At 45.6% G+C, this 20,524-nt stretch overlaps 1 protein-coding gene across 1 annotated transcript in view; it reads left to right on the top strand.

Annotated features, from left to right (window-relative positions):
• Positions 1–20,524, top strand: part of LOC142592599 (ATP-binding cassette sub-family C member 2-like) — a 244,672-nt gene that overhangs the window by 180,188 nt on the left and 43,960 nt on the right. The window contains exons 22-25 of the mRNA XM_075704136.1: positions 7,821–7,922; positions 9,922–10,092; positions 13,323–13,481; positions 17,482–17,648. Of these exons, the coding sequence (XP_075560251.1) occupies positions 7,821–7,922; positions 9,922–10,092; positions 13,323–13,481; positions 17,482–17,648 (599 nt within the window). The remainder of the gene's footprint in view (positions 1–7,820; positions 7,923–9,921; positions 10,093–13,322; positions 13,482–17,481; positions 17,649–20,524) is intronic.

The raw sequence follows: 20,524 nt of genomic DNA, 5'->3' as shown, positions 1-20,524 counted from the left end.
ATTGAATAACAGTCAATTTAATCAAAGATGGAGGAGACATAATGCTTAGAGAACTGGCGGCTTTCTAAGCGAAGTGTATATCGACTGCAAAGGTCCCAGAAAACTGGAATAATGCAAAAATTATACTAATCCACAAGAAGGGAGACGTTAAAGAATTGAAAAATTATCTGCCAATTAGCTTACTCCCAGCATTATATAAAATATTCACCAAGATAATATCCAGTAGTATAAGGGCAACACTGAACTTTAGTCAACCAAGGGAACAGGCAGGTTTCAGGAAGGGATACTCTACAATCGATTACATCCATGTCATCAATTAGGTGATCGAGAAATCGGCACAGTACAATCAGCCTCTTTATATGGCTTTCATAAATTGCGAAAATGCATTTGGTTCAGTAGAGATACCAACAGTCATAGAGACATTACGTAATCAAGGAGTACAGATCGCTTACGTAAGAATCTTGGAAAATATCTACAGAACTTGCACAGCTATCCTAATTCTGCACGATAAAGTAGGAAGATAACTATAAAGAAAGGGGTCAGACAAGGAGACACAATCTCTCCAATGCTATTCACTGCGTTCTTGGAAGAAGTATTCAAGCTATTAAACTGGGAAAGCCTAGGAGTAAGGATCGAAGGCGAATACCTCAGGAAGCTTCGGTTTGCCGATGACAATGTTCTATTCAGCAACAGTGAAGACGAGGTACAACAAATGATTGATGACCTTTACAGAGAAATTTTAAGAGTGGGGTTGAAGACTAATGTGCAGACGACAAAGATAATGAAGAATAAGCAGGCAAAGGAACAACGGTTCAGGATCGCCAGTCAGCATCTAGAGTCTGTGAAGGAGTACGTTTATATAGGTCAATTATACATACGGAACACTGATCATGAAAAGAAATTCATAGAAGAATAAAAATGGGTTCGATCGCATACGGCCGACATTGTCAGCTCCTTACTGGAAGCTTACCATTACCATTTAAAAGGAAGGTGTACAATCATTGCATTTTACCAGTGCTGACATATAGGGCAGAGTCTTGGAGACTGACAAAGAATCTTTAAAACAAGTAAACGACTGCGCAAAGAGCCATGGAACGAAGATTGCTTGGCATAACGTTAAGAGACAGAAAGAGAGCGGTTTGGATCGGAGAGCAAACGGGTAAAGCCGATATTCTATTTGACATTAAGTGAAAAAAATGGCGCTGGGCAGGTGATGTAATGCGCAGGTTAGATAGCCGTTGCACAGTTATGGTCACAGAAGGGGCACCAAGAGAAGAGAAGCGCAGTAGAGGACGGCAGAAGACTAGGTGGTGTGATGAAATAAGGAAATTTTCGGGTGCTAGTTGGAATCAATTGGCGTAGGACAGGGATAATTGAAGATCGCAGGGAGAGGCCTTCGTCCTGCAGTGGACATAAAATAGGCGGATGATGGTGATGATGATCGCGACTAATTGCACCGAAATTTTAGTCGCGACGCAGAGCACATATAGAAAGCAGGAGTTCTGCTAAATATACGAGGGCGAGTCAAATAAAGGTGAGCTAACGCGAATATATGACAGGTGGGGCACTTAAGTTAAAAGTACGTTCCATGAGCATTTAAACATTTGTCCCAGTGACTAACGAGTCGCGTGATTCCTGTCTCATAAAACTCCTTGGGTTGCTGCTTGAAAAAGTCTGTAACTGACTCTTTCACGTCATCGTCCGACACGGATCTGGTTCCCTTGAGCTGTTTGTTCAAATGCTCCGAAATTTCGAAGTCGCAAGGTGACAGGTCTGGGCTGTATGACTGATGTTGCAGGGTTTCCCACTTTAAGTTTGCCAGTTGTGTGTTAACCACATTAGCGACGTGGACGTGGGTACTCGCGCGGAGCAAGATGACCCCATTCGTCTATTTTTCACCTCATTTGTTCTTGATTGCAACACGCAGCCAATACGACGTTTCACAATATCCTAAACGATTGAGAGCCTCTCCAGTTTGAACAACTTCGATCAGTAATGGCTCTGACGATTGAAAAAGAAGTCAGCAACACCTTGAATTCCAATGTTTCCACTGTAAGCTTTGCCGTCGTGTTTCAGGTTCGTAGTAGTTCCACCGTGATTCGTCCGCGGTGACAATTGCAGACAAGACATCGTCACCCTCATTGTGATACCGGATCAGATGAGTCAAGGCAGCGCCGAACCTCTCGATCTTCTGGCGGTGGTTGGCAATCTTGGGCAACCATTGCGCACGCAAGAGCCGATAACCGAGATGTTCATGAATTGTAATTTGAACAGAACCCTGACTAATGTTCACATACTCTTCCAGTTCATCGACGTTTATCCTCTGTTCTTGCCTAATCAGTTCATCAGCCTTTGTAATTGAGTTGCCGTGATTGCATGGTGGCTTTAGCGAGGTCTTGGATCGTTTCTGCAACTTTTACGTTTTTCTTTGAACCGCTTGCTCCTGCGCTTCACAGTGACCAATGAAATGCAATGTTCAACGTACACGGCAGCTATACGGCAACTAATTTCTTTGTGGGAAACACCTTAAAATGTGAAAAACTTTACGACATCACGCTGTTCAACTTCTGGAGTGTCCATTATGCCAAGTAGCCATGTTCGACGCATTGTATGAGAGCAACAAATAACCTTTGTGGGGTTCTCACACCCATGCTCTTGGGACAAAGGAACGACAACACGAACAATCACAAGGGCATTTATTGCACCTTTCATAGATCAATGCCTGCTAGCCGAGTTGCTATCCCCAAAACATGCCGATGGGCGCGCGACAAATCTAGAAGTCCGACTCAGCGCGACCGGATAGCGAGCGAATATGTTCGCCCCATGCTGGATCCCAACGCCTGGTCGTTCGCGCGTACGGTCACGCGGACGGTGGCGCGTTACAAGGCGGCCACGCGAGACGGTCTCGCAGAAGCATGGATCGGCGCACGCGCGGCACGGCACGTCCGTACTGCTTGCTGTCCCGAACCCCAAGAGAGAGAGCGCCTTGTCTTGCGGCGCCCAAGTAACCCCGCCTGTCGGCTGCGTTAGCAGCGCAACACTCGCGCCATCTCTCGTACTGCGCCTCAACCACTCCTACCGCCGCGGGCGCCAGGCCACGCCGCGAAGCCGGATTACAGGAGACGCGCTATGCTGGAAAAACATATCAGGGGACGCGCGAGAGTCGCGCATCCCCACACCTTTCTCCTCACCCCTGCGTGTCAGTTTTGTAAATGAGTGACGCCTGTGTGCTATGCGCATGCCTCGCACATAATGAACCGCACCATTGTAGCGCAGGGTTGCTTGACTCACTTTCATTGGACTATTATTCGTACATTAGAAATGTGAAGATACAATCGAATATAAAAATGTGAACATATCGCTTGATAAAGGTCAGGAAGTGTCACTGGAAACAAAGTTCACTTGACGTATACACAGAACCTCGCAACAAGATATTTAGATATAAATGTCTGCAATAAATCTACGCATCTAATAAAATGTCACTTTATGCAACGCGTCAAAGCCAATAAACATCTTGGGAAACCACAGATCACAGCCCCCCCCCTTGCCTCCACTCCCCCTGATGTAACGCGAGCGACAGAAGGCGGCGCACTTCCTCCTCACTTTTCTCCGTTGTGCACACAAGTCTGCGCCACCATCGTCGCTTCACCCCCCCCCCCCCTCCTCGAACGCTTTCACTCGCACATACAGCATGCGGCGCGCAGAGACGATTTTATCGCCCTTAGACTTTATACGGAACATGACGCCGACGGCAGAAATGCGCCTGAAGTGTCCCTATAATTGCTATCGCAATAATATAACAAGAGTATCCGGCAAGTGAAGCGTTGACGTTTGCTAGTCAGAAAGCGTCCAAAACTCTGCCAGGCAAAAATTAACTTGGTCAGAAAAAAAAAGTAACGCGTATCGAAGTTCAGTAATGTGGAAAGTTGGTCTAGTTGGTGATTGATCATCATGCCTTGCTGGTGAAGCAGCCCACTGACACGGACACAGAGAAGACACACATGACGACACTCGCTGCGAGTGTCGTCGTGTGTGTCTTCTCTGTGTCCGTGTCAGTGGGCTGCTTCACCAGCAAGCGTATCGAACTGCGCCGCGTGGTGGTCGGGGTAACAGGAGAAAAACGCATGTGGTCTGGCTGGCTCTGGCAGCCCGCGGGAAGCCAGAACAACAACAACAAAAAAAAATTGAGGAGGCTTAACATGCCCTCGTGAATAAAAATGAAAGTAGAAAAATAAATAAAAACGTAGTTACCTTTGCTGTCTTGAGTGTCTAGGCAAGGATGCTTTGGCGCAGGTGAAAAAAAGTATTGATATTATTTTCTGTAACGTGTGACCGCAAAACTGAACCACCGCAACACTTCGCCTCATCAGACCTAGCGGCGTGCTTTCGTCAACTTGTCTGACAGTGTTGATTCGGCTTGTCTCGTTGTATGGTCCGATGTATGACTTTAGAAAAGTCAATGCACCTTTGGCGTCAAATGTTTAAAACAACTTTAAACCCACAAAGTTCCGGAATTGAAAATCTAAAGGACGACTGTGGAAATGTCAGTGCACCTTTCGCATCAGAAGCAGGTCTCTAGTAATATTCGCATGTTCGCCGATGATTGTGTAATTTACCGCAAGGTTAATAAGGCTTCTGACCAATCATCTCTTCAAGATGACCTTAACCGCATTCAGGAATGGTGTGCCAATTGGTTAATGGAACTTTACCCTCAGAAATGCAAAATCTTGTCCTTCACGCTTCGCCGTAACCAACTTCATTTCCCATACTTCATAGCTAACGTCGCTGTACAACCGGTTCTATCATACAAGTACTTAGGCATTACCTTGTGTGGCGATTCGTCCTGGAGTACAAACGTTACGGACATCATTTCATCTGCTAATAAAACACTTGGATTTTTAAGACGTCATCACCGCCAAGCCCCTAAACATGTAAAGTTATTATCGTACCAATCCCTTGTCAGACCAAAATTAGAATATGCCTCACGCATTTGGAACCCGCACCAAGCTTACCTTATAAATGCACTCGAATCAGTCCAAAAGAGAGCAGCCAGATTCATCCATTCAACATATTCTTACGACATCAGTGTGTCAGCTTTGAAAGCTGAATCCGACCTATCGCCTTTATAACTTCGTCGCCGCGTTGCAAGCCTTTGCTTGTTTCATAAATTTTTCCATAGTCCACTAAGCCGCGCACCCTACATCGTCCCTCCAGCCCGCATATCTCATCGCACTCGTCATCCGGTTAAAGTTTCCCGATTTCGTGCCCGAACTACCACCTTTGCCGCATCATTTTTTCCCGTACTGCAGCAGACTGGAACAACCTACCCAACGAAATCGCAGTCATCACGTGCTCATCCAGCTTAGCCAATAATGCTACCAGTCCGTTTTCGTTGTGTTAACACTTGCTCACCAAAATATATGTACCCACCCCTTTAAGGTAACAAAATGAAATTAAATCAAATGAAGTTTATGAAAACTTCATACCCATAAAGTTTCAGAATTGAAATCCACGCGCTCCGTAGATTCCGACGCCTCAGCGAAATGCCTTGAAACATATTGCTCGGGGGTGGGGCTCTTTGCGTTATGGGACTCCCGGTGCATGGTTGTTGCCGCGAAATCAAACCCTATTTCGCAGCAATGTTTGTGCTGAAATGTCTGTTCGAGCGTGAAAAGTCATTCTAGACCAAATCCACAATGATTGCCGGCACCGGGGTTTTTTTTTGCTTTTTTTGATCGGCGGCGCATGACAGCACAAAACAATTTTGGCGAAAGGGTAGGGCCTGAAGCCCTATAATAACACCCCCCCCCCCCTGGCTACGCCCCTGTTGGTCACGGATGCGAGACAAAATAGCCATTTCCGCCAGTGTTTGACTTCAGTGCCTTTAGCCCGCGCCTTCAGGTGCTATAGTCTAGGTCGTAAAGTTGTAAACCAATAGACGTTGTATAGTCTCAAACACGTTACAGCGTTCGCAGTTGTGGCTGTCCGCACTGTCGTTAAGATGGGCACATCGTTGAGCGAAGGCCAGGCTTAGGGGAATCCGGCGAAGCATATTTGCTTCACGCATTCCTGACTCAATTCAGAATAACCTCCTCGGTGGCCTCATCGGTCCGCTGGAAATTATCCTTTCACAAAATGCTTGCGTCTGCAGTATCAATAAATAGATGCAGAAGCAAAGTGGGTTTAATATTATCTTTATAATATCTTTCAGTTTTATCTCTGCCACTGTACAATTTATATATATATATATATATATATATATATATATATATATATATATATATATATATATATATATATATATATATATATATATATATATATATATATATATATATATATTGAGATTCATACTTTAACAACCTCTTTTAACCACGGTTAACAGTTAACGCATACAATATAGAGCGCGTTTAAAATGCTGGAGAGAGTTATCAGTGCGGGATAGTTCAGAAAACTACTTACCAGTAATTATTTTTTATAATAACCTTTCACACAACTGACTTCTCACTGTGTTTTGTGCAAATGTACTCTTGCATTCTCTATTACCAGAAATATAGTGTAGCAGGTTCTTCGAATATTCATTGGTGAGGAACTACGCTAGGGAATCAGAGGGTTAGGGAAGTTTTGCGGTCCTAAGATATCTTGTTAGCCATTTCTCTGTGCAAGGCCGTGAGGCACTGAGACTGTGTAAATAAATAATAATAAATAAATATGCACTACGTGCCTGTGCTCACAAGAATACTTGAAGAGCGGAAATTACACAGGTGATTTCGGCTTAATTGTACCAGGAAACTATCGGTGCACCACTCGCTCTCTCAATGAATTAAAGAAAGATTAATAAGGTGACGCTTGCCGACGCTGACTGAAGAAGGCTACAGCGAGCAATGACTATGAGGAAGAGGGCACTCACCAAATTGTGACGAGGAACGATATGAAATGTTTCGCGCGAATATGCGCATTCGAGTAAAAGGTGATCCTATTACAGCTTTCTTTGAGAATTAAACAGTTCGTTGACAGCGACGAGAATAAAAACACGCTAACCGAAAGAACTCGGGAGCATCTCTGTGAAAACTATTTAAGGTATACGATGGCGTAAGCACGTAATCAAGACGAAAAGATAATTTATTGAGTTTCTCAGTTTGGCACAATACAACCGGATAATATGTTTTCAAAACATTTAATCATCAGGTTCAAACGTTTAAACATCAATCGCCTGATGTTGGACTTTAAATTTCGCGACGTCAAAACTGTGTCGGCTGTTATTCTATGACGTCACCGATGGTGCTTGAAAGTTGAAAGTGTGTGCATATGGGTCCTTGCCGGCAGACAACGCAAGCCTTGCATAGAGCTTAACACAAAGACTAATAGAAGAAATGATTATAGGAATCGCTTGACCCGCCAATATGATTATATATTCTAGGGCTGCACAACACACTGCCATCGGTGAGTATTAGATTTCTATGGTGTACTGAGGCTGGCCATTACGGCAAGATCATAATTTTTTTTCGCCAAGCACAACACACGAAGCTAGCCCTTTCTCTGCTCGGTTCTCCTCCCCGATACCATTGTCTATTCTAGCAGGTTCTTGGGATATTGTTTTGTAGTAAAATGTCGCTGCCAGATAACGCTATATACAGTGACGTGTTAGAAAATAATCGTTGTTTGAAGACGTACTACCGCTAAATAACACCATCTCGAGGATTAGCGACATCCCTAACGATTGCTTCCATACCGACGAATCACTCAGATACGAAACGCACGAGTAGAGATTTATTCAGTGCTTCTTTTAACCAGCGTCCTGCTCTGTCCACCCGGAACAGGTTTCTCTGTCGCTGTTGTCGCTGTGCGTGATGCTGTTCAACGTTCTTCAAATGATTGTTTCATTCGAACGCTGTGTGGAGTACAGTGAGCTCCCTCCAGAGGTATGTAAATTGAAGCAGAAGCTCTTAACGCTACTCATCACTTCGATTGAGTCAGTGTGTGTATCAGTCTTGTGTTTCCTGTCTCTTGTGTTGTTTAAACAATGTATCTTTAGAATACATACCATGCTATTGTTACGCTTTCGTGCATAAATAATAACCACTTGCCTAAAGATACACGTATGGTGAACGTAATATCAAATCCTGATCATATACATGGAAAGAAAAATTAGCATTGCTACAGCGTCACTAAAGATATTAATTACGAAACTACCTATTCCGCATGCAGAAAACCCATCTCCAGAATAGGATCCGCATTGTTCTATATCGGTGCAAGCTTTGGAAGCAGTTTAGGTTCATTTTTGAGGTTTCGTACATGTCGAATGGCTTTGCAGTGCTGTGGTAAAAGAAATACAAGCTACTCATTATAGCCGTTTCTCGTCTACTGAGACCCGAAAAAATAAGCATACCAACATCTTAATTTTTTTATTATGTACGTTATTATTAAACAGCCTTCTCACTTCTGTTCATTACTTTAGCACCGTTGCTCCCTCTTCCTCTCTTGACCCGCTTCTAGACTCTCACAGGTTGGCATTCACTTTTTTTGCTAAAATTATAGTAGACCACAGCAACAAAGCCGCACGTACGCATTCATCACTGACGCCCCTATTTCAAAAGCTCTGTCAAACCAATCTTTATCCCTTGACTCGTATTTTTGTGTGTTCCTTACATTTATTCAATTCATTTGCGGGTTATATATATATATATATATATATATATATATATATATATATATATATGTGTGTGTGTATATATATAAAAACTGGGACGCCTTGCTTTTTCTATAAGATATTTAAAACCTGCAGTTTACAGAAATAAGATATCTATATTGCACAGCTAGCTTAGACTACTGGCATGAATGATGAACGTCGCAAAGACTGTAGAACAAAGGGAAGCAGTAAGAGTGCTTTTAAAAACATTTGGTTAACGTTAATAATTATGTGCGCTGTGCAGATGTTCAATTGGATTAGCTGCAATGTATATGCCAACTTACATAGCTACGCCAGCTACGAACGTCCATGTGCGAGGTAAATATTTTATGCGTACCGTAAAACGGCACATTGTCCCATAGGTATTTATTTAAGTGGCTTAAACCCGAAGCGTTCACAGCCTTTGGCGAAAGCGCTATGCTACATTAAGGGACTTGCCTCAAAAAGTAAAATGGCAATGAGATATTGAGTGTATTGTCGTATGAGAACTAATATGTCAATTGGTATTATTTAACAGCAGAAATGATAATTGTGTTCTTATTCGTGTGTGTTTTACGGAATCAGACATATGTAGCTTCTACGCACACTGGAGTAATCGTTTACTAGCAAAGCTTAAGATGGCTGATGGGAACTGAGGAAAAACTGGCACGCGTATGGAGGACATGTCCTGGCTACATATCTAATCTGTGCAATAGCAATGCGCTAAGAACTGTGGCGAGGCTGCGAAGCTTTGAATTCATGAGAAGCCAGTTCATGTTTCTTGCGACAGTTCTTTGTTTAGTATGGATGTTTGAAAAGCGGACGCCATGGCAGCGGGGTCGTTAAGGGTCTTAAAACAAAATTTGTGTGGCTAATGGTGTGTCGTAGGTGCGCAAGGAGGGCGTAGTGCGTGTGCCCTGGAGTGATACTCCATCGATGTGTCAATCGGCGAAGAGAAGTTCACAACTGGGTACGGAAAGTGAAAGTGTACACATACGTGTTCCTCCACTTTTCAAATACTTAAGCGTTCTAAGAAAACTAATGGTGTTTCGACCTTTCTGCAATATGTTGCCGGCGAGGTATTTTATGGAACATCTTCCGCAACATTGCCGTGTGGATCGTTGAGATAACATATCAGACCCAAGTAATATTTCGCAAATTCAAATTCGTATAATTTAAAGTGGCGGGAAGGACCAGCTGCATTAATCCCATTGTGCTGCAAGCAAATGTCACCGGTGTATGTTTTTCCACAGAGCGACGTCCCAACAAACAGCAACGAGAAAAAAGTGCCACCGACGCAGTGTCCGACTGGTTGGCCAAGCTCGGGAATGATTCAGTTCCAGAAATACTCTGCTTCTTACCGCCCTGGTGTACTTCCTAACGTACTCGAGGACGTCACATTCGTCATCAAGCCTTTAGAAAAGGTACGTGAGTTAGTTGGGGGCTCTCTACCAAGGATACTCGTGAAACTCTCTGTTTCGCTTGAGAAAAAAAAGCCTTCTTGACATTTTAAAAGTTCCGCATTTTCAGAAACATTTCTATGGGAACATGGTGACTGGCAGGTATTCGTCAGCTAGTCAATATCAATCAATTAAATTATGGGGTTTTACGTGCTAAAACCAGGATGTGATTATGAGGCATGCCGAAGTGGAGGACTCTGGATTAATTTTGACCACTTGGCGTCCCTTAACGTGCATCTAAATCTAACCGTACGGGTGTTTTTGCATTTTGCCCTGATCGGAATGCGACTGCAACTCAAAGACAAAGAATTTGCGCAGCTTCGAAGAATGTATCGCACTAGTGACTAACGATAGTGGTCTTTATCACGTTCCACGATTGACCGAGTGGTCTATGCAGGAGGTGCTGCAGCCTACATATTTTTTTTTACGTTTAGTTTCAATAAATCAGTTCCGAGCCAACGCTCGATTGTCTGACTGTCATTCCTCTCACGCTGCTGTCGTTTTACAGCGCAGCTCTTAGGCGCCCGTTCGTGCGTTGAGCCTCGGCGTAAACGAGCAAACGAGCATAGCGAAGGACGAAAGAGCCAACGTAGAGCGCAGCGGGGGAGGAAAGAAAGGCGATAGCGAAGAGAGCGCGAGGAGGAAAGCGCAGGATCAGGGTGCAGCGGAACCATGAGGCGGAAAGCGGCGGAGGAGGCCATGGCGAAAGCTTCAGAAGAAAAGCGTTGTGCTGCACAAGAGAAGTTCTGCGACGAGATGACGCCAGAGTAGCACGGCTTCGTCTCTTCACCGATGAGCCCATCGATAAGGCATGCGGCGAGCGCGTCCACCGACACCATATATGAAAACAAAGTGCCGCATGAGCAGAGGTCTGCCTGCGACGGCTGCTGTGACGCGTCTACACGTCACCCACACGCTGCTTCTCGAGATCACCTGGTTGGCGAGGCAGTTGTGCCACACTTTGCTGCGTTTGTAATGTGCCGCATGAAGCAAATATTCCGCGCCGCTCACGCTACTCACACCTTTCTCTTGCTAACATAAACCGTGTAGTTGTATAAGTATAATACAAAATATTATCACGCGAAATGGATACCTGCATAGAGCTGCGCTCTAATTTCGCGTTAGGAAGTATCGTAATCGTCAGTGAATTCTTAGGAAAAAAATACTTTTTGAGCGCCTACTTTTCAAGCACGAAAAAAAAATTTAAACCACCACTCTTGATTTATTTAGAAATACGGGTTGAAACGTCTACCTATTTGTCGTGCGGCAACTACAAATAGCGGATATTTCCAGCACAGTGTTGGCGCGGTGGAGCAAGTGGACGTCACCTATGCTTCCCATCTTGTCACTGCTTCCTAGGAGACCACTCTTTCTTCCTTATTATCAGAAACATGGGCTGAGATGTGCTGTTCGAGTTTACATATATATAAAGCTTAACAACACAAAGAAGAATTTACTTATTTATTTATTTATTTATTTGTTTTATTCCCAACACTGTGAGCCTTTCTCGTGCTATTACAGGGTGCATGTTTGTTAAAAAGATGGAAAAACGACCAGCACACAGAATACTAGTGGCTTTAAATACATTGTCGAACCGCGATAGGAATAGTATGCGAATAACACATCGCAGGTGGCATATATGGCATACACAACCAGTTTGCCGCACATGGAAGAAACAGAAAACAATAAGGGTGTAACGAATGCGATGACAACACAGAAGCAACATTAAAAAGAACATATACACGCCAATAATACACGAACTTAAAAAATCCGGTGGAAGCCATCTCACGATTAATGGCAACGTCAATGCGATTAGCACTGAAGAGTATCGACACATGGAATTGCCAGCGCCGAAAGGCGTCACGGATGTATGGATGGATGTTATGAGCGTCCCCTTTGGAACAAGGCGGTGGGCTGTGCCACCACGCTCTTGCTAATATACTGCCTAATGTCCTACCTAAGTTAAGAAAAAAAAAAGGAAGGAAAACACCATAACCTCCCGCAACCAAATTTTCTGAACCCTTATTGCGAACTTTGCATTTGTACGTCTCCGTTTTTGGTCGTTTCCCTACTTTTCTTCCACCAATCTTCCCATCGCCTCTTACTTACTCTTACATGCGCTCCTCACGTATGAGGAGCGCATGCGCCATTTAGAGGCGCTGGCGAAAAAGATGTGCGCCTGCCCTCGGAGACGAGATGTGTGGCGCGCCAGTATGGGGCGAACGCTTAGAATTCTGCCCTCGCTTGCCGCACACCGACAGATGGCACACAACATTCAGCGACCCAAGTTAGTGAGAGTTTCGTTGAAGAGCGGCACGTGCACGCGCACGTGCACAATGGCGCAGCTTACTAAAGTGACCGGCTACTGCTGTCCTTGAGGAACCCTTGTGAAGCGCGCATTCGCCTCTGCTCAGCACGGCGGAAATTTCAAAAGGTGCTTTTAATGGCACATCGGCTGGTCGAAATGCAGCCGGGCTGCTCTACCGCCGCACTGCTGCTACGGCGCGCAGCTATCGACTGCACACGCTTCGCCGTCCATTGGTAGCGCCGTAAATTCGCGCTCCGTGCAGTTTCTTTTCTGCCGAACGTGGGAGAAATTAAAAGGATCTTTTTTTTTTTGCTATTATGCAGCTGCATATTTCCAGTGGTAATAAGTTGCTGAAGTTGGCGTCAAAGACGTTCAATGAGGAGCGGCACATACCTACTGGCACATAACAAGCGACCCAAGTGTTTGTTTTGAGCCCTGTTTCCTCAGCACAGCCGCCCGATGCTCTTGTCATTCGACCAGAGAATGCACAGTGGACCAGGTTGATGGTTAAACGGTTACATACACGCGTACGTGCGGAAAGTCTGTAAGGTACGATAAGAATTCTGATCATATTAACAATGGCAGCGCAAATTTCGTTTCAAACAATGACGTGACAATGCGTATCTTTGAATACAACGGTGTTGAGTTTATCCGAACCATTCGCCTAAGAATTGTCCGGGTCAAAGAAAGGCTGACGTCATTGCCAGAGAACGGGAACTCTGAGCTCGACGTCTTCCTTAATCCATTTTAAAAAATGAGGCGTAATTTCAACAACGCGGCTGCAACATACCCCGTCTCTCAACATGTGTACAGAAAGAAGAAATCGTACACCTCGGTGGCTTTGCCCATCAGCAGGCGGTGCAAGTTATTGTAACCATTTTTCCAGGTAGGAGTGGTCGGCCGCACCGGTGCTGGCAAGTCCTCCCTTGTACTCGCACTTCTGCGCATGCTCAGACCTTCGGAAGGCCACATCCTCATCGATGGAGTTAACATCGCCAACGTGCCACTTCGTAAGCTGCGCAGGAGTATCACAGTCATCCCGCAGGTAATCACGTGAAAAAAAAAAACCTTTCTATGCAAACTCGTCTAAGCTGACACAAATCCACGCGCTCACGTAATCGTACGAATCACGATCAAGACAGTATAGTGACGACCGCTTGAAAGTCGTGCGAGCAGACTTATAGCACTCTGACCGTCGACTAAGAAATTGACAGTTTTGCATTTACGGAGTTCTAGGGTCTTACAACACACTCTTTACAGCCTTCACCAATATCTTCATATGGTCTAACCGACTCTTGCAATGTTTCTCCCCCTTCCCCCCCTCCACCCAAATGTCTGTCCCAACCTCCAACTGGCCTTCAGTTTCGTGACCATCAATGGGCTCGGTACAAGGCAATGGAAGCATACAGAACCATAAAACAAAAAGCCAAGCCTATAGGGAAGCAGTAGCACATAGCACCTCAACGTCTGTTTGCCTATTTATAGTCGCTTTGAGCAACTCGCTTCTCTATACCCAAATACAAATGCTGCCGTGGAAAGAACGCTTCGAAAGTTACGCGTTCCAACAAAATGCTTTACTTCAACAAGTGTGTAAACATATATTTCGAAATAGTCAAGTCGTATTATAGTATCTTAATTATTTTGCCTAAGCCGCGCTCGAGATTTATTATGTATGTAGCCAGCATCTAAAGCATGCAGAAGGCGCGTACTGAATTGTTCTGCCATTGACAACAATAGTATAAAGGCCACACATGTGGCTTGCATAGCTGTCGTGAGTAGAAATATGATATAGGCATTTCACAATGCGCGGGTATATTTTGCTACTCCGAAAACTGTCGCTGTGACGAGCCTGTGTTCATAGCTGTCAAAGTAAATCCGGCTGTTTTTAGTGAATCACCTGTTCTTTGTCACAGTGGTCTGATTTTGCTTACGCCTGAATTTTTAACTGTAATGCTTTCTTTCCCTCCCCTGCCCCTTCTTCAAAAAAAAAAAAATAGAACTGCGAAAATTTTGGCTAAGTCGACTTGTCTACAGAGCGCAAAAGACGAGGACAGAATAAAGGGCAGAACGCAGGCGCTAACTTCAACTAAGCTTTATTTGCGAGACCGCCGGAACTTCAGATCTGAAACAGCGATGTTAAAACCTTGACGTTAAAAAAATAACCAAAGGTCATCCACAAACCGGAAAACTTTTTCAACCACTGTGTTATGAAGGCGGCTAGCAAGTAGTCGGTCATGGTAAGCAAGAAAACTGTCGCCTAATATTGGTGCTCTGCATTAACCAATGCACACACCACTTTTTTGAATATGCAGTACACATCATTTCAGACGAACTCGAAGGGACTATGAGAAATTGTTCGTCTTATCAAAAGAATAATTGACAACATTACCAGGTGCATCCAAACATCTCACTTCAAAATGGTAAATGAAGTAGACTTAAAACGGGGGAAGAATGCCATAAAAAGCATTTATTTAGCTGAATAGGCAGCTGCTTTCAAGTGGTACTCTTTCCTGGTTTCATCCACTCCGTGATGGATGTTTGGTGCTTTCGTGCAAATCGGCGAGCAGCCACAGACGAGGTCATCTCACCTAATGACCTCAAAAATTCTTCTGTGCCTTCGTGCTGCTGAAAAAAAGTTCACTGGGCAGTTAAAGCAGGCATCTGCCGCCTCACAGGCCATCGGCGCAGGCTCCAAGCTAGGGAAAGTACGAAGGAGCGCGCTGAGCCTGCGGCCAAAGCAGCGCAACCTGGAATAAAGCTAGGTGACGTTGATCGAAGTGAGAAAGGAGAAACGAGGCGAAGCGTTGCGGAGGAGGAATAGGCGGAATCACGCTGCCTTGACCTGCTCTGGCAGTTGCTACAGGTCTCGATGGCGATACGGTCGTACCGGGTTCTCGTGATAACAGCGTCCTCGCGCGCCATAAGCTGTGTATGCGAGTGAACGCGTTTGACACGGTGCCGACGATGGAACCTGAATCTCGCGTTCGCAAACGAGGAAAGGGGAGGGGAGGGAGTGCACCGTCTCCCGTCGCGCGCATGGCAGCGGCAGGGAAGGGAGGGAGGTGGTGTACTTCGGTGGCGCGCGGTCGCGTGTGCTTTGTAGCTTGCTTGCGATCCATTTTGCGGGCAAAGTCTAGGCGGGCCGGTGGCTTGTAGCTTTTCGTGCTCTGTGTTCTCGCCGCTTAGCTTGCGCTGAAATGATAGACAGCACGAAGGTCACTTCGCTCGCTGCTGCTGCTGCGATTCCTCACGCTAGCAATTTGACAGTGAGCGTCCGCGGTAATCTAGTGTGATATGTTCATATTTTGCGTGCTGACACCATGCTAGTTCATTTAGTAAGCGAATGTTTACAAGTGGGCGCTCTACTCCTGTGGCTGATGCGTATGGCGCGGTCGCGCGAGCCCTGTCTTGAATACGGTCTGCGATGGGGACAGTCTAGGCGCAGCGAGGGCCGATAGCTTGGTGTGTGCTTTAGCAGCGATACGCTTGCGCGTCTCCCGCGTTCACGAAGTGAAACGTCATTGTATTTTTTTGTTTCCTCCTCTTGTTTTCGCCTCTGTCCACGGGTGATGTGTACTGCAGGCGTCCAGTAGGGTGCCTTGATGCGTGCGCCCCCGGGCGCTGCGCAACGAGGCACCCTAGTCTCCAGTATTGGTAGCAGTGGCGGTCACCCCGAATGTTCGTCTTAACCGAAGAGCACGTCTGAGGCGGTTCGTCTTAAGCGGATTTTTTTTTGTATGCAGTCTATGGAAAACAGAACACACTTTCCCGTGTTGTTCGTTATATGCGAGAATTCGTCCTAACGGAGTTCGTCTTAACGAGAGTTCACTGTAAATCTGTTCATTCCATGAGGCTCATGTTGATATTAAGTAGAATCCAAGAACCCCAAGAAATCCGCTCTCTGAAACCGCCGAAGCATTCTGGAATGCAACTGAGCCGTAGTGGCCAATACAGTACTCAATGAGCGAACTGGTCACTTTTGTCTTATCTGTCGGCCGTTTAAAGTTGGTTGAATGGGGTACCGTCAATCTTTGCTTCACGAATGCCCTAAGTAGGTCTTGCTGCCACTCTCTAACGCGCAGTCTGCTTGCGCTGGCCTCCAACCAGATATGTGCTGGGTTCCCCGAACTTCCGTTAATTTAAATAGCAGAAAACATACTAAAGAAAATCAAGCTGGGAGACAAAGTACCAGCAGACTGTCCTGCCTGAGACAACGAGCGAGTCACGGTGCTCCCTTGCTTGCACAAGATATCGCGCAGCTTGAAGAAAATTGGCAATTAAGTAAATGCTAAAATTGTTTTTTATCTCAGGAAAAATAATCAGTGTTCTGCAAGCGTGTGAATGCTCATGCCACACGACGAAATATTTGCGCCACTAACCATAGGAGGCGTTTCGGAGCGTGCGCACTGGGTGTGGTTTGCGTGATTACCCTGATTTGCGGAAGGAAGTACGTTGGCCAAACGGACAGATGCTTAAATGAGAGGTTCGAAGAGCATTTTTAGAATGTTCACACAGCCATTCAAGGTCATCTTGACATTCACTGCGAAGACTGCCCTTGTGTGCCCGAAATTGAAAAAAAAAATGCGTCATAATCTCCAGACACCGAGAACAGCTTACCCATGAAATCAGCATACTTACACTTTGCATCAGCATACCGTCTATTGCCCTCATCAAAAACAAAATCAAGTATCTGGCTGTGATGAAACTGGGGTTAATGAGATATATGACATTATGCAAAAGCTTTTATTACTCTTTGCTCTTGTCTAAAGTATATCGTTTTGACTTTTTCTTAAATAAACCTTAGTTGACGTCAGCCCCTGTTATTACTTTCTTTTGTCCTCATTTTTAGCGCTGTGCAGACATGTGGATATTGGATCACCAACTCGCCCAAGCTTCTAGTTCATAAAATTCTGGCATCATAAGCATAAATTCGTCTAGCCATATTAACAGCTCATCAGTCATCAAAGGATCAGTCAATTCGTCGTTTATGGCGTTGCATGCAGTGAAGCTAAATTACACTTTAAATAATCTCCTCGACAATGCAGGACCCAAGTCTTGTGAGAGGAACGTTGCGAACAAACCTTGATCCCACAAACTCTCACTCTGACGCGGACATCTTGGAAGCCCTCGAACGTTCGCACCTTTCTACATTTGTGTCGTCTGATGCGAAAGGGCTTCTTTTGGAGACTACAGACGGTGGCACAAATCTGAGGTGAGAGGAGCATTACTGAAAACACGTTTTTTCATGAAGCAAGTATCCTATCTATATGCTGACTGTGTAGCGGGATGTTTTGGTCATATCACGAACTATAGCGCAGGTTGATTTGGCAAACTATTTAGTTTGTTTGTGTAATACCTTTCTTTTTCTAAAGTGATTCAGTTGTTAAATACTTCGATAAAGTTTGTGCATTATTCATTTGTTTGTTGACATTATTGTCCGCTTCATGCATAGACTACAATGAAGTTTGCATCCCATATTAATTTTTGTACTAGTACTATTGAGCGCTAATCATGTGCGATTCACAATTCAGGCATTGTCCCGCCCGAATGTATGACAGCAATGTTCTATTCATTTCCCTCATGTAGTGTTCTAACGGGCCATTAGTGTATTCAAAATAAAAAGCAGTTTAATATGTTTATCACTAATTCTTCCTCTTTGCTATGGAGCCCACAAACATTAACATTTCTTATGCTAATGGCTCAAGGAGGATAACAGTTAACAGTGTTTAAAATATTTGCTCATTTGAATAAACTTCCCAGTCGCGAGTCAGCGAGCGTCCTGTCGTCTTCCATTCGATCTCTGCATTCTTGTGCTGTACATAAGCTGGCACAGTAAATGGCTGTCTATCCTAATCTGTTTACCTGATGACGTCAGTAAGGCTATATTGTCCTTGCACAAGAACAGCACTAACTAGAAGAACACAGGAAGAGAAAACCGCGCAGGCACTGCGTTATTTCTTATTTTTGTGAACCTGTAGATAGCAGTGATTTATTTGGAATGTTGCTTAATCAACTAGCCCAACTTCGCACTCTTGTATGATCGCGTTGTCCTCGCTTTTGTTTTGTAACATTCTTGCGTTGTTCATGTGCTGATCCTGAAAAACGAGATCTCTGACGTGTTCACATCCACCTCAAATGTGGCTTATGTAGTCGGCTATGCCGAAGACATAACCTTGTTCTGTACTAAGAGGAAAGGTGTAGAAGCTGCCCTTGCTATAATGAAGCATTTTTGCGCGGTTGGAACGCCCATGGACGGAAATCCCGTACTTCTGATTTTCGCTAATGCGTTTTCGACAATCGATTCCGCATTCTTGCCTGTGAACGAAACCTACAGACACCAGTGCGGCTCTCAGGCTATGAACTATATGCGTCATCGACTTGCAATGACATTAGAAAGGTGGTTGTGATAATATGTGGTATGCGGGAGTGCGAAACATAAACATACGAAGACAGTGCGCCGTGCGGGGGCGAAGAGGACAGCGACTCTTTGCAAATACCCGCAAGAGTCATCATCATCATCGACACCAATTTGGGAGCGGCGGCAGTGGCGCCTCAAAAAGCGTGGCGCGAGAGAGTGTGGCCCGTGGCCCGTGGCGTGAGCAGTGCGCGAGGTTCGGTGGTCGACGGAAAAACAGCATCCTCGCTGGGCGTATGGCCCATCGGAGCTATCGCCGCCCGCGCCAATACGCCACACCCGAATCAACGCTGTCGCCCGCTGGAAGGTTACCTCGCCCCGCTCTTCCGCTGGGCACTGGTCCAGGAGGGCTCGCGGTTCTGAACCGGGGCGGTCGAGCGTTCGGGTGAGCGGCCACAGGGCTACCCCGCCAGCTGTGGACGCAACCCGGTGATTGCGGCCCGCCACTTGAGCCCCGCGAGGCGGCCCGACACGGCCGTCCAACCTGGTGGTCCGAGCCGGCGGTCCGACCCGGCCGTCCGACCCGGCCGTCCGACCCAGCCGCCCGACCCGGCCGTCCGACCCGGCTCTCCAACCCTCCCGGCCGACACTGCTGTCCGACCCAGCTGGCCGACATCTGTTCCGCGAGGTCTCCGACACGGCGACACGCGCTTCCGCTGAACTGTAGGCCAATTATAAGTCACCGATACATAGCTTTGCTGCATGTCATCTATGGGGTATTTGGGGAACTGTCACGTGTGTGTGCCGTTATCTGTGTTATGTACGTCAATACATGTCTGATGTGGGTTTGTGCTTCTGCGCGCTGCGTCTGCCTCTTACTGGAGGGATCCGGCCCCAATAACATCACAGTGGTAATCTACATGCGGTGTAAACTGACATGTTGTTCATGAAGTGCGGCCTCATGACAACAATTGGTATGTTTGTTTGAACGGGAAAAAGGCAAACTTGTGTTTACTCTAGCGGGCGCTTACCTTTCTTCATGAAGTCGTTTCCAGAGACGGAGACTGAGTGACGTTTTAGATACGACTCCTGGTCCATGGATTGTTCTCGCGGACTTTAACGCACATCATTCAATTTGGGGAAGCATCAAGGTGAATTCCATAAGAAGAAAACTCGTTTACTTTGCTTGTGACCATGAACTTTGCTGCCTAAACTATGACAGTGTCATGTTTCTGTGTGGCCGAACGTACATCAGTTGCTTAGAGAGCTTTTGTTTTACATGTCTCACTGGCAGCGTCCATTGTTTTGCAGATATAGCAACCCACGGCAGCGACTACATTCCTACCCACTTGAAGATAAAGGGCCTAGCAAAATCAGCTTCATCAAATCTTCAACAAACAATACACTGATCCGTGTTCAAATCCCTTATAGAAGAGGCATGCCACGGAGGTTTTTCGTCCACACATGAAATTCAGACAGCTCAGCGGTGGCGTAGAGATAAAACACCCGCCTCGCGTGCAAAAGGTCCGTGGTTCGAATCCCGGTGCCGCGCAATTTTCCACTGGATTAAAAAAAATCCGCGGGTTGACAAAATTGCTTAAACAGGCCTGGAATGTGGCCTGATCCCGGTGATCAGAACCGGCAACACACTCCCTCACCAGAGCAGGATTGGCCACCCTGGTGTAGTACTTGGCCACAACCTCCTGTATGAACGCCACAATCAAAGCCCGGCC

This window comes from Dermacentor variabilis, chromosome 9, assembly GCF_050947875.1.
Source record: "Dermacentor variabilis isolate Ectoservices chromosome 9, ASM5094787v1, whole genome shotgun sequence".
In the NCBI taxonomy this organism is placed as follows: domain Eukaryota; kingdom Metazoa; phylum Arthropoda; class Arachnida; order Ixodida; family Ixodidae; genus Dermacentor; species Dermacentor variabilis.
This window is presented reverse-complemented; position numbering and strand designations above follow the sequence as displayed.